The sequence below is a fragment of the Ostrinia furnacalis genome, unplaced genomic scaffold, assembly GCF_004193835.3.
Source record: "Ostrinia furnacalis isolate ACB-3 unplaced genomic scaffold, ASM419383v2 OfSCF7014, whole genome shotgun sequence".
Classification (NCBI taxonomy): domain Eukaryota; kingdom Metazoa; phylum Arthropoda; class Insecta; order Lepidoptera; family Crambidae; genus Ostrinia; species Ostrinia furnacalis.
In genome coordinates this window covers 71,360-91,846 of record NW_021137253.1, presented here as the reverse complement: position 1 = coordinate 91,846, position 20,487 = coordinate 71,360, and the positions used below count along the sequence as shown (strand labels likewise).

The following is a 20,487-nucleotide window of genomic DNA, read 5'->3' as shown; positions in this document are numbered from 1 at the left end:
GAGATAGTTTGAGTCCCGGGAAAGAACATAGGATAGTTTTTATCCCGGTTTTTGAAACAGGGACGCGCGCGATAAAGTTTTTCTGTGACAGACAAAATTCCACGCGGGCGAAGCCGCGGGCGGAAAGCTAGTGTTCAATAATTACGTATTATTAAAGATTACTACCGACGGTATGTCTAACGTAGCAGTTGTTTTGTAAAAGTCACTCTTATTTCTTGCGTAATAAGGATGTAGTAAGTCAATGAGCTACGTCCGATCTGCTGTTATACAGGGTGGAAACGATAAGTGATCTCACTCGATTTATTAAACTGTACAAGATATCGAAAAAGTGGTTACTGAGAATTTTTAACACTTCTAATATTGATCGAAGTAGCGTCCTTCATGCACTATCTAAGCTGGAAACATTGAATTTTCGGATAGAACCAGTTTATTCTGTAACCTATTATTGATACCGTTTGATAGAGCTCGTGAAGAACTTTCAGGATCAGTAACCAGTTTTTCGATAGAAATAAAATAATCGAGTGAGATCACTTATCGTTTCCACCCTGTATTGTCATTTTCTTCAGTTGTCTTCGAGTTTTATACTGAAGGAAGACAAAGTTTAAAATTAATTATAATTATTTTTAATAACTTGGTGCAACTAAAAGACTTGTAGTATAATAATGAGATTTTAAACAATGCATTTTGTATTTTTGTAACGACCATTATAATCTGGAATTGTAACATTCGTTATTGATAGAATAAATTGTTTAAATAAATTACTATGTTTTATTTAAACTACCTAATAATGTAACACAACAGACACGGGCATGTCATCTATACTAATATTATGAATGCGAAAGTATCTCTGTCTGTCTTGCTTTCACGCCTAAACCACTTAACCGATTTTGATGAAATTTGGCATAGAGATAGTTTGAGTCCCGGGAAAGGACATAGGATAGTTTTTACCCCGGTTTTTGAAACAGGGACACGCGTGACAGTTTTTCTGTGACAGACAAAATTCGCGGGCGGAAAGCTTGTAGGTACACTTTAGGTCTGGCGCCTAAGTCAGTGCCTGAGGCATGGGAACGGCACGGGAGGGTGTTTTTGTGACGTCAAACGTCAGCGAGACTTCTTCAGACTTGTATAGACCCAATAAAATACACTGAACTATCCCACGCACCCGTGACATTGACAGGGGGGCGCCACCGTCAATACCGAATCGCTGGTTCCGATTTTTGCCATGTTGGAAACTTAGTTGAACGATGGTATAGATGACCCACGCTGAACTGTCCCACCAAACTAATTGACAGGGGGGCGCCACCATCGTTCAACTATACGGGGTGGAATTTTCTAATGCCACCTGGAGGGAAAGTACCCTTAATATTGTAGATAGCAAAATTTTCTCAAAGAAAACATTCTTTTATTTCTGAAAAGAAATAGAACTGCATTCAAAGATTTTCAAAAATCTGCTTGCCACACCCGGGAATCGAACCAACTAAAAACTGTTAAAAATTACACCCTGTATTTTTATTACATCGATCTTTAGGGTTAAGTATAAAGATGAAATCTCTCTAACAAACTTGATAAATCAAATGAAAGGAAACCATGAAATCTTAAATTATTTTAATTATGTACAGAAAATTGTATGTATTATAGTGAATTTTCCAAAAATTTTCAAAAATCTTTGAATGCAGTTCTCTTTCTTTTCAAAAATAAAGGAATGTTTTCTTTCAGTATTTTTTTCTATCTACAGTATTAAGAGTACTTTCCCTCCAGGTGGCATTACAAAATTCCATCCTGTACAGTTTCCAACATGGCAAAAATCGGAACCAGCAATCCGGTATTGACGGTGGTGCCCCGCTGTCAATGTCACGGATAGGAGAGTTCAGCATATTGGGTCTATACAAGTTTTTCGGCCAACGCACTCATTATCTCAGGGTTATGTAAGCGCTAGATGTAATTTGAAATATTTGAATACAGAACACTAACAAGAACAACAATAATGACATTTATTCAAGTTCAAATATCGAATAGAATAGATTACCTATCTCGCTCTTGCTAAATGTATGCAAACGAGACAGAAAGCACTTGTCAGCACAGACATCGTATACAGATACAAATCTTTGCTTGTGTTAATCGCCTCATCTCTTGCTGCGTTACCATCTTGTAAAATTATTCAACAAAAGGCTAATATTTAAAGACATTGTCCTTAAAAAGTTATAGTCAAACGATTCTGAAACGTTAAGTGGCAAAAATTGGAATTAANTCAGAACTCTCGGAAGATTACATGCAGGATCCTCAAATGCTGTATACAACATCGTATCAGGTGACGAATCCTGGATATATGCGTACGAACCCGAAACAAAAAACCAGTCACGAGTTTGGGTGTTCGAAAATGAGTTAAAGCCAACAAAAATTGTTCGTTCACGGAGTGTTGCAAAAAAAATGGTGGCCACGTTTGTCTCCAAAACCGGCCATGTTGCGATTATTCCTCTTGGGGGACAAAGAACGGTTAATGCAGAATGGTATGCTAGCATTTCTTTGCCACAAGTCGTTTCTGAACTCCGTAAAGAGAACTGCAACCGCCGCATCATCCTCCATCACGACAATGCGAGTTCTCACACCGCGCACAGAACAAAAGAGTTTTTAGAGCAAGAAAACATAGAATTATTAGACCATCCGCCGTACAGACCCGACCTAAGCCCTAATGATTTCTATACTTTCCCTAAAGTAAAGAATAAATTGCGTGGTCAGAGATTTTCATCACCTGAAGAAGCTGTGGACGCCTACAAAACGGCCATTTTGGAGACCCAAACTTCCGAATGGAATGGTTGCTTCAATAATTGGTTTCGTGTATGGAAAAATGTGTCAAATTTCGCGGAGAATACTTTAAAAAGCAATAAATACATTTTTAAATAGTAATGTTGTTTCACTTCCTTGATTCCCGAAATTTTCAGTGCCGCCCTCGTACGAAGGTACGTACCTACCTAGCTAGACAGACTCACATAATTTCTTATGTATATTTCAGGTAGGTAAATAATATCGTCAATTTCACAGAATTCTTTTATTCTAAATTTATACTATCGTTTTTAAATTTATTAAACCCTTAATCATTATTAAAATATCCTAACTCGATGCGTAAAACTTTATCCCGAAATAGGGGACATGAGTTCACGAACTTAGAAACAGAGCAAAATTTTATCACGAAACAGGATCCAAACAAGAGGTCCGCAGAACAATTAATATTAAAAAAAGTTCAAACAATATAACTACAATTTATGTATTAAGTTACTGTCAAAAGACCACAGTTTAGCATACAAAAGCTTTCATACTGATATCATGCTTGGTTATTTTTAAATAAATTGTTAAAGTCGTAAGAGCCTTAATATACCGAAGTAGGGGGCACTTACCTTAATAACCCAGCCCCCCTAGACAAAACGCACTTTTTGATCGAATCGAAAATCGAATCCGTCAAAACTCTATAAAAAAAGGCGCTTTTCGACCACTTTTCGACTGGTTTGCGATTATAATTTGCACTTTGTCTAGACCCACAGTATTGATAAAATAGCGCCCTCCTATCAATGTCATATCTGGGACATAGCTTGTACCCAGAGCCGAAAAACATCATTAAAAAAAGCTTAATAAAAACTTTTTTCGAAAGCTTTTTTCTGCGGTTATCAATTTTAGGCAGCCAGTGTTAAATGAAATGATATTTCAAAAAAATAAACATTGAAGTGATGAATGACAATGTAAAAAGTGTCAATTTGAGGGTAGCCGAAGAACTTCAAGCCACAACAATGCCGCGACTGCCGCGAGCCGCTAGTCTGCTTGTGACCACGGCTGTAGCAACACTGCGAAACGTTAAGCTGTAAGTACTCATGTATTTCGTTCGTTCGTTCGTTTCAGCCGAAAGACGTCCACTGCTGGACAAAAGCCTCCCCCAAGGATTTCCACAAAGACCGGTCTTGCGCCGCTTGCATCCAGGTAGGTACCTCCCGCGACCTTCACCAGATCGTCGGTCCACCTAGTGGGAGGCCTGTCCACGCTACGTCTTCCAGCTCGTGGTCGCCACTCTAGAACTTTCCTGCCCCAGCGGCCATCAGCTCTTCGAGCTATGTGCCCCGCCCACTGCCACTTGATTTTAGCGATTCTGCGGGCTATGTCAGTCACTCTGGTTCTCCTACGGATCTCCTCATTTCTGATTCGATCACGCAGGGAAACTCCGAGCATAGCACGCTCCATCGCTCTTTGGGTGACCTTGAGCCTTCTTATGAGGCCCATAGTAAGCGACCACGTCTCAGATCCACTCTTTTATTTATTACCTAAATAATAATAAAATAATTTCGTGTTTGAGAGCCATTGTCCTCAGTTAAGCTTAGGCGCAGACCACCGACTTTTTAGTCGGCCGATAGTTGGGCCCGATTCTAATTTGTATGAAGAATAGGCCGATACCAAATCGGTGTAATGTGCGCACTTTCATACATCTCCATAATGATCAACAGCCCGACTCAACTATTCGCCAACTAAAGTCGGTGGTCTGCGCCTAAGCTACGGCGGTTATCAAAAAGCGCGATTTCATATAAAAAATCCCGCGCGCAGACGCGTTGTCAGTGTGTTGTGCCGCGCGTGTTTTCTATACAAACTGAGGTACTTGCATACAATGATTAAATCTGTCGTCCCGCGTACCGCGGCGGAGCGCGGCGCAGTGTGATAACCGCCTAAGCGTACCTAAATGTTAGAAAGATTTATCCATCCACATTATAGTAGTTAAGATCTACTTACTTATTTATTACATCATAAAGCTGAAGAGTATTTACTATGTGTTATTGTGTCCATTTATTTCAAACATCTCGTTACGGAGCGGAGAATTAATGAAAAATGTTGCTAAAACGGAAAAAATTTCAAGCCATTTTCACGCGTACGAAGTCGCGGGCACAGCTAGTTTATTCTAATATTATAATAGGATATGTCACACTCCCATTGTCGCTTCAATGGGCCAAATATGGAACGCGAGCTCCACTATTCAACAAAAGTGTGTGGAAAATGTCTGGGGTAATATTCCAGATCTATAAAAGCATATTTTACGCGTTCCCACGGAGTTAAAGGCCGATTCACACTGACTAAACTGTACATTGATTTCGTTCGCGTAAAAATAGTTTTATTTTTTTTCCCGGTTTTCAAAATTTTTATTGATGCTCCGCTTAGGGTTGCCAGGTCCAAAAATACAAAAGCCAGCCGGACTCTGTGCTTCATTAATTTGGCCGGACATTTTACCCTAAAGGGGGGGGGGGGGTGCAATTAGTGTCATAGCTCACGAGTGAGTACTGTAATCGTATTATCGGTTGCCCAATATAACATCCTGATGCGTGCGCTTTATATTATTCTGTGGCTCGACTTTCGCCTGGCGCAGCAGGCCAAATAAAAAGCCTAACAAAAGCCGGACGGGCCGGACAAGACCGTAAAAAGCCAAACATGTCCGGCTAATGCCGGACGCCTGGCAACCCTAGCTCCGCTCCTATTGGCAATAGCATGATGTCTAAACTTTAAATGGCCTTTTTTACCAACCAAAACCAACACAAAAATATTTAGGGGTCTTAAAAAAAGAGGAGGTTCTCAAATTCATCTTTATGTTTTTTTACAGGTAACGATGATGAACGTGATGGAGCACTGCAGGTCAGTTCACTCGTTTCGCTAGGTAAGTTTCTTTCTGTTCTAAGCACGAGAATCATCATTCAGGGCCTCCCTCAATGATTTTCCGTATCGCCCGGTTGGTAGCGCATCCAGCGCCTTTTGAGGTCGTCGGTCGTGTGCAAATGCAAAATTTGAGACTCCTAGCACTTGTAGTTTTTGAGATTTCGTGATGAGTGAGTCAGTCAATCAGGGACCTTTCTCTTTTATAGATATAGATTTGACGGACCGACATTCTCCGTTCCGCTCCGCTTTAAAAAAACCAGGACTTACGAAAAAAAAATTCCGCCAGTTCTGGCCCACACCTAAAGCGGTATTCCCGTTAATACGTCACTGTCGGGCGCAGACGACGTTATTCAAATTTATCTCCGCAAAAAATATCGAAAATGGCGGCTCAATTCCGCGGGAAAACTGCCATGATGGAGTGCAGCGTGTATGAATGCTAATTATTATTATGCTCTATAGTTCATTGGTTTAATAAATGGCGTGGATTTTTTAAAATCATATTCAAAATGTTTGCATTTAGGGCGATGGCTATGCTCGGAGTTTCCCTACATGTGAAACTCCGAGAAATGAGGAGAGTTCACTTGGTGAACTGACTTTTAAACTTTCGAATTGCAAAATTTATATTGTAACTCATCAATCTCATCATCATCATCATTTCAGCCATAGGATGCCCACTGCTGAACATAGGCCTCTCCCAATGATTTCCATGTTGACCGGTAGGTAGTGGTTACTGTGTATTTGTAACTCAACAGGGATAAAATAAGTTGACGTCCTTTATTTGGCTAGTGATAAGCAGATGTACATTATATTACCTAAGGCCCGGTTTCCACCGCGGTGGAGAGAAGCGGAGACGAGAGATGTGTTTTGAATAACCAACCAGATTTTATTTTATCCACAACGAGGAAGCTCTTGACCTGTATCTCACCTGATGGTAAGTGATGATCAGGCCGAAGGTGGTAGCGAGCTTCACCCGGAATCCTCAACCACGGAGGAACTGGCTATCTTACCTCTACCTAACTGCCGGCGGCACACAACAATGCTGTTAACATTGTTGTTATGGCGACAGACTTAGGTAAGATGGTTGTAGCTAGCCAGGCGGACTTGGAACAAGCCCTACCACCAACTTAACCGAACCGAAAAATCTGCCCCCACTGAGAATTGAACGCAGGACCTCTGCGTCGGAAGCAGGTCTTACCACTAGACCACAGAGGCGGTTAAACAATAAATTTCTTCATCTCTCCGCTCAATTTCTATGGAAATAACCTGCCAGCTTCGCCGCACATCTCTCGTCTCGTCTGATCTCCGCTTTGATGGAAACAGGGCATAAAGGTCATAGCACACTTATCAACCTGGAAAAGGATCAACACCGTATCGCCTTTCGCGCGCTGTTAGACTTTTTTGGTTAGATAGATTTAATTAGTTCCTTCAGAGCTAATTCCAGCACCCCCTGGGTACGCCCATGTCGCCCATGGTTGTACTACATATTTTCTTTTAATTGACTACGTTGAAGAGGAGTGCCGCATACCCCTTGGTTATGCTATTTTTTATTCGACTTAACACAAACCTTCACTTGGAACTCCTCCTATGTTCTTCTGATTAATTTCGTTGCGGGTCCAATGACAGTTTCACTTTCTCCGAGGACTAACTTAACCTTTACTGGTTGGGTTATTGGCGGTCAAGCTGTAGACTACACAGGAGTTGCAGCGGTGGGAACGAATGGTGGGAATAGTCCCGTATATGTATAATCCACCACTATTTCACTTCTTTTTATTCGACTAAACACAAATTTTAGTAAAAACAAAACTGCAAAACCTGACTCTCCTTTCTTAATTATCGTAGTAAATATTGCATAAATACATACTTACTTATGGCGCCAAAGAGCCGTTAAATTTTCGCACATTAGTGTTACATAACCAACTTGTACCGCTCCTTCAAATTGTTTGAAGTCTTGACCGACCGGGACTCGAACCCGCTACCGTCGTGTGAGTGCGCCCTTCTATTGGATAGGGCCAGTGGGTACAGCTGTGTGCGTATACAGGTATCGTTTTTGGGGTGGCGGCTCGGGGAATTTACCCCGGTTTGCGGGTGAATTTTTCAAATATTAAAGATTTAAGCTCAACAAATTTCGGTTATTTTGTCATTGTTATTTTCTTTTTATGTCGGTCGATTTTGAATTAATTATCGATAGTTATTCATTTAAAGATTTTTGATATTTAAATTTTATTAAATAAACATCCAATCTTTTTTATAACACCAATTTTCTATCCAAAATTTCACGTTAAAATTACAAAATCTTGGTAAGTAAGCTTTAAAAGCTTTAAGCTTCAGCAGCATGTTACGCGCTTACTCGATTAATTATTTCGTAGGATCACACAGATAATACATATAATACTGTAGGATGAAGTTGTTGCAGATTGAATAAATAATGAGTTAATTACAATTTAAAAAGCTCTTTGAAATGAAAGCTTTTTAAAATATTATGTGCATAGTGTTCCCGCAAATGAAAACCTTTATTATTTAAGTATGTTTATATCCGTTGTCTAGTACCCATAGTACAATGCTTTGCTTAGTTTGGGACTAGAAGCGTAGTGTAAGTAAAATGTCCAAGGATATTTTATTTATTTATTAATTTTCTTATGTATGTATTTAAATATTTAAAACACAAATTAATTACTTTATACTAATATTATTGAATGCAAAAGAATTTAACTAATTTTCTTTTTTTATGTAATAAATAATCCGCTAAAGTTATTTAAACCTTTCCTCAAAAATGTAAAAAGTTTTCATACATTTCCTTCTTGCCATCTTAAAAACTGTCATAAAAGTAACTTGTTTAGATGAAAACAGAGATTTTTGAATTGATTTGATTTTATTACCCAAGTTTGAATTCCCAAGGGTAATTTACCCCCTACGCTAGCAACACCGTTGCAACCAGTCTTCCAAACACAACGACCCTGCCAGTCCGTGTTTTGACCTCGTTCGAAGTGCGCGTGCCGATCGCTCTCCCAAACGAAATATCGTGTTACATTCTGTGATTGTGACAGTGTTTGTGTATTGTTGTTCGACATTGTTACATTGGCTGTCTCTTTTTTGTATTTTGGTAAGTATTTTAGCCTATTTAATAGTGTAAAATACGTCGATTTTGAGTTTTCGCGTCGGGTTTTTCAATTTAATGTTGGGTTGGTATCCGCCCGCATTGCGTTGCTTGAAAGCTTGGCTCAAGAGGTTTCAATTTACATAAGGTTTGTCGATTGATTTTAGGTATGAATTTATAATTTTCAAGGAGTATTTTGACAGTTTCTAGCGCTGCTTCTTCTCAGCACTAGTCCATTTGTTGTCCCGAAGCAGTTGGTAGAGTTAAAATAATATTGGAACTTAAAAGCGCTTTTTGAAAGCCTATTTGCCGAAACTAAGTGACTTTTAGGTACATTTTGAATGAGTTTCTTACGCTCTTCAACACTAGCCCGTTTATTGTCCCGAAGAAGTGGTAGTTTTAAAGCTAAAGAAGGTAATATTGGGACATATAAAAGCGCTTTTTGAAAGGCTATTAATTGCAGAAGTTATTGACTTTTGGGTACATTTTGACTGAGTTTCGTACACCTATTTCTTAGTACTGGCCCATTTATTGTCCCGAAGCAGTGGTAGAGTTCATATTGGGACGTATAAAAGCGCTTTTTGAAAGCTTATTTGCAGAAAGTTTTTGACTTTTATTAACATTTTGACTGAGTCTGCTTCTTCCCACCACTGGCCCATTTTGTGTCTCAAAGCAATGGGACGTATAAAGCGCTTTTTGAAAGCCTATTTGCAGAAAATTATTGACTTTTGGGTACATTTTGACTCGAGTTTCGTACTGCTTCTTCCCAGCGCTGGCCCATTTTGTGTCCCAAAGTAATGGGACGTGTAAAAGCGCTTTTTTAAAGCCTCTTTCCAAGAAATGACTTTTGGATCTAGTTTGACTGTAGTCTTGAATCTTGATTGATTTGTTGGTCATTAAAAATGTAGAGATTTAACTGTACATAGAGGTAATTATTGAGGTAGATTATCCAATTAACATTATTAGTAATTAAGCGCCTAAAAGTACCGGTATAGGTACCTACTACCCACATCAAATCATTGCGGATATCTATTAAGTAACGTTTGTTTAATTTCCCGTATTAATTGCTAAACCGATTTTGATGAGTTTTAGAGAGGAGATCGATTAAACTTGGAAGAAGATTATATTTTAAGAAAAATGTATTATCGCAAAAGTTATTGTTATTCAGTTATTTAAAACCATTGCACATTATTCAAAGAACAAAAGGCGAACTTAATGCCATACAGCATTATCTTCCAGTCAACCTTAGAGCCAAGGAAGGAATTAAAGGCGGTGCATAAAGGTTGACGTTGTAGAGACAAAAAATTACAAATATTTTTAGTGCCTTAGTTAGAAGCTTTTAGAAATGGCCTAAAATGTATAATCTACTAATACTAATATTATTAAATAAATGCGAAAGTAACTCTGTCTTGCCTTCACGCCTAAACCACTGAACCGATTTTGATGACATTTGGCATAGAGATAGTTTGAGTCCCTGGAAAGGACATAGGATAGTTTTGATCCCGGTTTTTGAAACAAGGACGCGCGCGTTAAAGCTTTTCTGTGACAGACAAAATTCCACAAAGCCTCGGGCGGAAAGCTAGTTGGAACATATTCGATAGAAATGTCTCTCCACCTAACTCTTAACTATTATTTACCTATTTTATCGATAAAACTTGTCATTTTGATATATCACCCGTGCTCTATCTACGTCTAAGGATCAACAAATAGTGTTAACGGACATCCTTATCCTTAGCTTGATAGGCAAATAGTTTAACGCCCGTATTCACAAACATTACTGTGAGGTCTCACAGTGCGCGTGGACGCACAGGGTGACACACGAACCAAACACAGAGCTATATTTATTCTGTGCGTTCGATTTGCTGCTTCTCATAAAAAACTCATGACACTCATTTATTTTTGCAAATAGGCTTTTAAAAAGCACTTTTACACGTCCTAATATTAACCCTACCACTGCTACGGGACAATAAATAGGGCAGTGCTGAGAAGAAGCAGCGCAAGAGACTCAATCACATTCTCAAGAAAAAGTCCTTATTAAGTCCCAAATCGTTTTTTTTTTTGACAAAAAAAAGATTCCAATTTAACTCTATGTACAAACAGAGAGAGACAGAGTTACTTACGCATTTCTATGGAAATAGTGACTATCGGACTGTCTTTCTTTGACAATCTGCTTCGACTGTAATCGCGTGCGTATCCCCCTTTTAAAAACCGGGATAAAAACTATCCTTGTTTTCCTTGGGTCTCAATCTGTCTCTATACCCATCTAAATCGGTAGTGACTGACTTTCTTGCGCTGCTACTTCTCAGTACTGGCCCATTTATTGTCCCGAAGCAGTGGTAGGGTTAATACTGGGACGTGTAAAAGTGCTTTTTAAAAGGGGACTTGCAAAAATAAAATTAGTTTTTATGAGTTTTTTTTATGAATTCTGTGAAGGTAACAGACATACCTACACATTGAAAGTAAGCATTTTGTAAGTAAGTCAGTAAGTTCTTTATTGGGTATATTATTATTAGTATCTATGGATCAATAACACACATTTCGTATGAAGAGTGATTCAGTTTTAATTACACGTTCATTCAACTTTTAATAGCTTGGAAATCAATAAATGAGTCAACGGTTGACTTTGGACAGTTTAGTTCATTTACTAAGGTCACAGTTCAAATATTCCAGTTACTTTTGAGGGACTTTCCCACCTCTCGTTCCCACCGCTGCAACTCCTGTGTATCCAGGATCTACAGTTTGACCAAATAGTAATAGGCACGAATCTATGGCGAACCGGGTCTGCTACCTGTATTTTATTGAAAAAGAGGCTGACAAAGGTGACTGAGTTTCTTCCGCCACTTCTACTCAGCACCAGCCCATATGTTGTCCCGAAGTGGTGGTAGGGCAAGCTATATTTGGGACGTGTATAAGTGCCCTAGTAAGGGCCTATGCATGTACTGAATAAACTATTTGATTTGAAAAACTTAATCTGAAACGCCCAGTTGGTTTCTTAAACACATCTACTCGCACATCAGTCACGAAGCTCGACGGCCTTTTGCTATTTATTTATTTATTTTTACCCGATTACGGCAAAGCAAAAGGAGGGTTATGATTTTGACAGGCTATGTATGTATGTATGTATGTATGTATGTTCATGTGTTCCCTCGTAACTTCTAAACTACTTAACAGAATTCGACAACTGACCTATCATTAGAAGCGTCTTAATTGTCCGCTGGTTATAGGCTATATGGGATTTCACAAAATCTAATGTGGCGTCCTCTAGCGGACAAAACATACAGAGTAAAAAAATAAAGTTAAGATAAATATGCCGTGTTTGGTATCATTTGAAAGCGCTTTACTTCTACATTTTGAATATATATATATATATATTACTAGCATTTGCTTGTGACTTTACCTGTATTCATGGGCTGATTCCATATAATTCACATCTTTTCGTTCGTAGCTAGCTTCCTTACTACTTATTAGTTCATCAATTTAACTTTTGTTAATATTATGCGCCACAAATACAGTTTAACACCAAAATAGTACAAATAAAAATAAAAAGTAAAAAAACTAAAACCCAACTAGCTACGTCAAAAAACGACGCTGAAAAAGTATAAAACAAGATTTTCAGAATACTGAACTGAACAAAGTTGCTATGTAGTTGCATAGTAATTTTCATGTTTGGAAAGGCGTAGTCACACGTTGTCAAAGTGCTACGGTAGGTAGGTATATGTAACGTGTGACTACGCCTTTCCAACCAACTTTTTCAGCGTCGTTTTTTGTCGTAGTTGGGTTTTAGTTTTTTTACTTTTTATTTTATAGAAACCAACAGCGATACATTGAAAATGTTAGTTATATGTTGTTTTAGGCATCTCAAACGCTGCGAGCGGGCGCCACAATAAAATTTTGCCCCGCTTTAAAAAAAATCGTAGATCCGTGGTTGGTATTAATCCCGAATTCCGTTAGCCTGCTCCAAAATTATCGACTATACGTCATATGATATCACGATAAAATGCATCTACTTCTTGATTGATGCACATGGTTGGAAAACTTTGATAAGCGAGAATCAGTTATCGCACCTCAAATTGACCGGAAGTTTGACAAAATCCTTCAGTTCCTGTACGTTAATATTATATACCCGATGTACGTAATTATATTGATATACGTTATGTTCAGGTATATTACTGTTAAGTCCACAAAACGTACGTCAGAAGGTTGGAACAGTAAAACATGTGATTTCTTTAAAGGTGTATTTGCGACTAAAATAAAACTGGCGGGCTCAGCCGCCGACACATACAAGGAACAGTATAACTATTGTTTCCTATTGTTAATTGTATTGGGCAATGATGTGGGAACGCAGGGCGCTACTCAATACTCTCTGTTCATTCATGAAGTTAATTTATTACTCTGATTAATGTGTACCTACATCATCCCCCTCCTTATACAAAAAATAAAACACAATAACGCTTGATTGAGTAAATAACAAAATAATGAATATTTGAAACAACATTATAAAACAAAATTCTATGTCAATTAAAAATATCTAGAGACATAATACGCTCAATCAAATTGTACACTTGGTCCATTGCGAAAATACAAGCAATGCGCAAGTTTAAGTAAAAAGTAAAAACATAAGAAAAGGTTGTATGTGTCTATCATTATATAATATAAAAATGTCAATTACCAATTACTAAACATCAATAAACATCTCAGAAACACAATAACAAAAATGTTTTGCCAAACAAAATACAATAAATCAATTTGAATAAAGAGTAAAGTAAAAAATCATGAAACCATATAAAAAGTAAGTGCATAAAAATACAATATTAAATTAATAAACTAATAGCTAATTAATAATACGCATAATAGTTTACATGTTTCGTAAAAACATTAGAACATTGTATTTATAAAAACTTATCCTAAGTAAGTAACGATGAGCCGCTCTACCTACTTAGAAAGAAAAAAAACTTACAAGTCAAAACGCACCGGTTTATTGATAACGCGGCCACTTCGCGTTGTTTTTGGAATTAGAACTTTGCTAGAAGTGTCTGCGTTATTAGTACTAGTATTTTTACTACCGTTATTATCACTATAACTAGAATTAGTAAAAGAATCAAAAGTATCGTTTAAATCATGGTCACTAAGAATGTGCGCGGGTTTTAACCTATCCATTGAAATAGTAGTTTCTTTTTCTCCTATTTTAATGACGAATGTTTTGCCTCTCCGACTTATGACGCCATAGGGGCCATCATATGGGGGTTGAAGAGATTTGCGCATTAAATCATTCCGAACAAACACATATTTACAAGTACTTAAATCACTCGGAACAAATAAAGAACGTGAATTACGATGACTCGATGGTCTCGGATTCAGGTTACGTATATTATCTCTTAGTTTCTGCAAATATTCTGAATCTGTATCACAAAATTTAGTATCTTCAAAAAAATCGCCTGGCAATCGAATTGATTTGCCGTAAGTTAATTCAGCTGCGCTTACACCGCTGTCGCTTCTAGTAGCGGCGCGTAAACCTAACAATACAACTGGTAGTTCGTCTACCCAAGAACTGTTGCGTTGTAAGCGTGCCATCAAAGCCACTTTAAGTGCTCTATGCCACCGCTCAATCATGCCGTTACTTTGAGGGTGATAAGGTGTCGTGCGCAATTTGTGTATTCCCAAATATTTCATTAACTGTCTAAAAAGATCACTTTCAAATTGTCTACCCTGGTCGCTGGTAAGCTTTGAAGGGCATCCAAAACGAGATATCCAACCCTCAAACACTATTCTAGCGATAGTCTCCGCTGTAATGTTTTGAACAGGAAATGCTTCAGGCCATCCGGTACATCGGTCTATCATCGTTACACAGAATCTATAACCGTCAGCCGAAATTGGTAAAGGCCCTACTATATCTATGTGTAAATGCTGGAAACGATCAGGTCGCCCAAACTGTCCTACATCAGATACAGTATGTCTCGTAATTTTCACTTTTTGACAATTAATACATGCACGAGCCCATTTTGATATATCTCGATTCATATCAGGCCAAAAAAACTTTTGTTTAATTAGATTTTTTGTAGTTTTAATGCCTGGATGACTAAGATTATGCACAGAATAAAAAGCTAATTGCCTATATTGTTTCGGTAAATAAGGTCTGACTTTGTTAGTTGACATTTCGCAATAAACAGGTTCCTCACAGCTAGGCAAATGAAACTGCTTAAACTGCAAGTTACTATCCGAAACTTTTAACGCTTTCTGTAGGTATTCGTCGTTAGCTTGTTCTTTTGCAATTTCTGAGTAATGAAGTACTGTGGGACAATCTACTGTCTCTATACGTGATAATGCGTCTGCCACTACGTTATTCGGTCCGCTAATATAGCGAATATCGGTAGTAAACTCGCTAATATATGAAAGATGTCTAACTCGTCTCGGACTTTCCTTATCATTATTATTGAGTTTAGAAAACGCATATACTAGTGGTTTATGGTCAGTAAAAATTGTTAGGACGCGACCTTCCAACAAATTCTTAAAATATTTGATGGCCATGTAAACAGCTAACAATTCCCTATCATAAGTTGAATATTTTATTTCAGTCTGAGACAACTTCTTTGAAAAATAGCCAAGTGGTTGCCACACGTTGTTTACCTTTTGCTGTAAAACCGCGCCGACGCATGTGTTTGAAGCGTCGGTCATAAGCGATAACTCCGCATCGGGTAACGGGTAATGAAGTGTAGCGGCGCTTTGTAAGCTCTCCTTACACTTCTTAAATGCCTCGTTGGCTTTGTCGTTCCATGCTATAATAGTACGGTCTTTCTTTTTGGCGTTGTGTAAATAAATATTGAGCTCGGATTGATATTCAGCGGCTCTAGGAATATGAGTGCGATAAAAATTCAACATCCCTAAGAATCGACGTAACTGTTCGACATTCTCGGGCTTCGGATAATCAACAATCGCCTGTACTTTATAGTCCAGGGGACGTACTCCCTCCGACGACACTTCATATCCTAAAAATTCTAACTTTGATTTCCCAAAGTCACACTTCGAAACATTTAAAGTAACGCCATAATCATTAAACCGTTTAAAAACTGTGTCTAAATGCTGTTTGTGCAGGACCTCATTTTCGCTAGCTATTATTACGTCATCGAGATACACAAATAAAAAATCTAGACCTTGTAATACAACGCTATCCATAAATCGTTGAAATGTTTGACCTGCGTTACGTAACCCAAAGGTCATGCGCGTAAATTCAAACAGTCCAAAGGGTGTTATGATCGCTGTCTTCTCAATGTCGTCATCATTTACAGGAATAAAATGATATGCTCTATTTAAATCTAGGCGAGAAAAAATAGTTTTCTTACCTGCTAATACATATTTAAAATCTTGCAATCGGGGTATGGGGTAGCGGTCTGGCTTCGTCACGGCATTCAACCTACGGTAGTCACCGCAAGGACGTAAATCTCCGTTCTTTTTGGCTACTACATGAAGTGGACTTGCCCATGCGCTTTTGGACGGCCTACATATCCCTAATTCTACCATATGTTTAAATTCATCCTTGACCCGTTTGTACCTATCCGGAGGTAGAGGCCTAGCCTTCGTATAGACCGGGGGACCGGATGTCTCTACATAGTGACATACTGAGTGTTTAGGCGTCTCTTTATACGATACAGGTTTGGTTAAATCTGGATAATTTAATAATAATTCATGCCATTTGTTAGTATTATCCACGGTCTTAATAGATGACTCATCGTTACTTTCCTGTGAAATAATCGAAGCGAGAACATTTAGATTGGTGACTTGGTCCCTTAATTTTCGCGCGTGTAAATCAACTAACAGTTTGAAATGGCTTAAAAAGTCTGCCCCAATAATTGGCTGCTTTACGTCCGCTATAATGAAAGTCCATCTAAATGCTCTCCTTAGATTTAAATTTAAAACAAGAGTACGCATACCATATGTCTTAATTTCAGTACCATTTGCAGCATATAACTTATAATTACAATCATCTGAAAGCGAAGACACACACTTTTTAACTGCAGGAATCACAGATACGTTGGCACCCGTATCAATTAAAAACTTTAGTCTGCTATTTCGGTCGAAAACACAAAGGCGGTTATTATGCGATTCGATACTTGCCCCCGCCACCGGCTGTATCGCGTCTAGTTTCCCTGCGTAGATGTCGGTTTAGCCCCCTTCCAATTGCAAGGCTCGACGCACTTCACAGCCTTAGCACGGTAACGGTGATGATAAAAACATAACCAATTTGGTTTTTTTCGGGACATACTCACGTCGCGCTGACCCGATCGGCTTGTTCTCCCTCGCGCAGTTGAGCACTCCTGTCGTTGAGGTGTTCTGGACCGGCGTAACTCAGCGACTTCCACTTGCAGTCGGTTAATCATTTCCGATAATTCGTGAATGCTTCCCGGCGTGGAGGTTTTCATTTCGGCTATTTCTGTATATTCTGGCCTGGTTGCCTCCATAACCTTGTCCGCCACCGTTGCCAAGCTCTCCAAGTCCTTGACCTCGGTGACAGCAAGAACAGCCTGAACTGCCGACGGCAAGTGTCTGGTCCACATTATTTGTAGCGTGGAGTCTGGTAGTTTGTTTCTAGCCAAGTCTCTCATCCGACGGAGAAGTTGCGATGGCTTTTGGGTGCCCAGTTCCATTTCCCCCAAAAGCTTTTGAAATTGCCGCGTCTCAGACTCTTCAAACACTTGTAACAGACGGTCCTTCAATGTCTGATATCGTCTTTCTTGTGGTGGTGACAGCAGCAGGTCGCTGACTTGTTGTATGGCAGATTTGCTGAGTTTGGTAACGACTAAGTTTTGTTTTGTTACATCTCCTAGTCGTTGCGATTCTACTACGGCCTCAAATTGGACAAACCAGAGTCGCGGTTGGTCTGACCAAAAATCAGGTATCCTTGACGAAACACTTATACTCGCCAAAGTCTCCGTCTCCGTCGACGCCTGTGCGGGCGGTGCCGCTAAAGAAGGCGCCGGCGTATTAGGCGCGGCGTAAATAGGTGCGGGTCCGTCTTGAGGATTCATATCCACAATGCACTGTCCAAAACGTAAAAAAAAAATGTTCAACAGGCGTCACCAATGTACGTATTTATACACTGTATACCTAATTATCACGTCGGGCGTATTCATACACTGTATACGTAATGATCACGTCGGGGTCACCAATGTACGTTAATATTATATACCCGATGTACGTAATTATATTGATATACGTTATGTTCAGGTATATTACTGTTAAGTCCACAAAACGTACGTCAGAAGGTTGGAACAGTAAAACATGTGATTTCTTTAAAGGTGTATTTGCGACTAAAATAAAACTGGCGGGCTCAGCCGCCGACACATACAAGGAACAGTATAACTATTGTTTCCTATTGTTAATTGTATTGGGCAATGATGTGGGAACGCAGGGCGCTACTCAATACTCTCTGTTCATTCATGAAGTTAATTTATTACTCTGATTAATGTGTACCTTCAGTTCCTGTCGGTCTGATTACATAGTTTCATCAAGTCACGTTTCGGTTCTGACCTCGTTGTTACAACTCCGATTGATAGAAGAAGAATAGTGAACTCACAAAAACTCAAAAAACACATTTTTTATGCAAATAGGCTTTAAAAAAGCACTTTTACACGTCCCAATATTAACCCTACCACTGCTTCGGGACAATAAATGGGCCAGTGCTGAGAAGAAGCAGCGCAAGAAACTGAGTCACTATTGTCAGCCTCTTTTTCAAAGGTTTACAGACTGCGGTATCCGCTAGATATAAGGATTTTATGTATTTGGTTGAACTGGCAATAAACGTTTTATTTATTTAAAACATTACATAGTTAAAATATTTATGCGAGCTAGGCAGTTAGGCAGTAATACTTTAGTTAACAGTCGTATAAGTTTATTTTTTTGTAATCATGGCATAAAGCAGTTTTGTAGACCCAGTGTCATTTTAAACTCCCCAATTTTTTAGGTCTATAATGGGCCGGTGCTGGGAAGAAGCAGAAAAAAAAACATTCCAAACATTTTTTGTCTTCTACTTAAAGCGTAAAATCTCTACTTCATGATAAAATTGGATTTTCATCACACAACCGTTATTCATTGATCATTTCTGAACTCGCAAGATATCGAGTGTGATACTGCCAACAGCCGTGGGAAAGTCAATATTGAAATTAGCGTCGATAAGTTTGTACAACAACTGGACATGACGATTTTATAGCTGTGTGAATTATGCAGCGAACGAGTTTTTAAACTGTTACATAAGGTATAAAATCGGGCGGTAAAGAATCTGGTTTTATTTAAAACTAGCTTTCCGCCCGCAGGTTCGCCCGCGTAAAAAATGGGCTGTTTTTAGGGTTTTCCCGAAAATTTTTCGATGATTTTTCGCCGTAAAAACCATCCTTGGACTTCAACGAACATTTAAAAAAAGAATTGGTGAAATTGGTCCAGGCGTTGAGTTATGCGCTTGCTAACACATTTTGAGATTCTTTTTTTTATTGTTGACTAGCCCATTTGTTGTCCCGAAGCAGTTGTAGGGTTAATACTGGGACGTGTAAAAGTTCTTTTTAAAAGCATATTTGCTAAAAATGAGTTTTTTTAGCTGTGCCCGCGACTTCGTACGCGTGAAAATAGTTTGAATATTTCCCGTTTGTGCAACATTTGTCTTTACTGCTCCGCCCCTATTGGCTGTAGGGTGATGTTTAGCCTAAATTCTTCCTAGATAAATGGGCTTATCAACACAAAAAAATACATAGATCTGTTTCTCTGTCATGTCATAATACACTTAACATCAAATAATTCAATTCAATTCAAATAAACCGCACCTTCCGCGACGCGAACTTTAAAGATTTTCTTCTGACACAATCATGGTGTCCCAACAATATTGGTGTTATTTGAAAGCCCAATAAATATCCTTAAAGAAAAAGACATTTAATTTCTAAATAAATGATTATCATATACCATAAATGTGACTTGAAAAGAGACCTCACTTTGGGCTCACCTCTGGGATCAATTAGACCAAATTTTATGGTTATGAAACCAAATAATGATCACACGTATCCTCTTTAACAGATGGATACCGATTAATCCCAACTTAACAGTTTTACAGCCATAAAAGTTGGCTCAAGCGTAATAGCCTATTTTTTGAAGAAGTGACTCTGGATCCTTCTAAAGACACATTTTTGGGGTAAAAACGTTTCCTTTAATGAAATGAAGCTTAGAACTAGGCTTTTAAATGGTGCCAATATTGGTGGGAAGTGGGGATGCATACGTTTGAAAGTGCTTGTTGCGGGAGGTGCGATTTATTTGATGTTGAGTGTATGTCAATGTCACTCCGTGCCGTTCCCATACCTCAGGCACTAACTAAGAGTTAATTACTAGACCTGTAGTCTGCTTAATATAAAAATCTACTTTCAAGTCCCGGGCAAACTCTAGGTAGTTAATAAACTGGAGTTTCTCAGCACAATTTCTAAAAATACCTCGACGCAAAACGAAGAAACCCACCGAAGCCCTTTAAGCGGTTTAGGTTACGTTTTCTTCGAATTTTTATAATCGCATTAGGGAAGGACAAATTACTTTGCCAACGGTGTTGAAGAAAGTAAAGAAAAGAAAAGGAGATTTTTTGGTTCTTTGGAAAACCATTTAATTTTGTCTTAACTGCCTAGCTCGCATAAATATTTATAACTAGGTAGGTACATAAAATGTAGTTGTTAGCGACTTTTTCAAGTCTTTTTCTT

General features: G+C 38.6%; 1 protein-coding gene across 1 annotated transcript; it reads right to left on the bottom strand.

The window, feature by feature from the left end:
* Positions 1-14,928: 14,928 nt before the first annotated feature.
* Positions 14,929-18,236, bottom strand: LOC114363186 (uncharacterized). Its single transcript, XM_028318832.1, has one exon. It carries the CDS (start codon positions 17,788-17,790, stop codon positions 16,903-16,905), a length of 888 nt encoding a protein of 295 aa, XP_028174633.1. The 5' UTR covers positions 17,791-18,236; the 3' UTR covers positions 14,929-16,902.
* Positions 18,237-20,487: the final 2,251 nt, after the last annotated feature.

Excerpts from the sequence above, each read along its gene's own strand:
- LOC114363186 (XM_028318832.1), bottom strand. The coding sequence starts at position 17,790 with ATGAATCCTCAAGACGGACCCGCACCTATTTACGCCGCGCCTAATACG.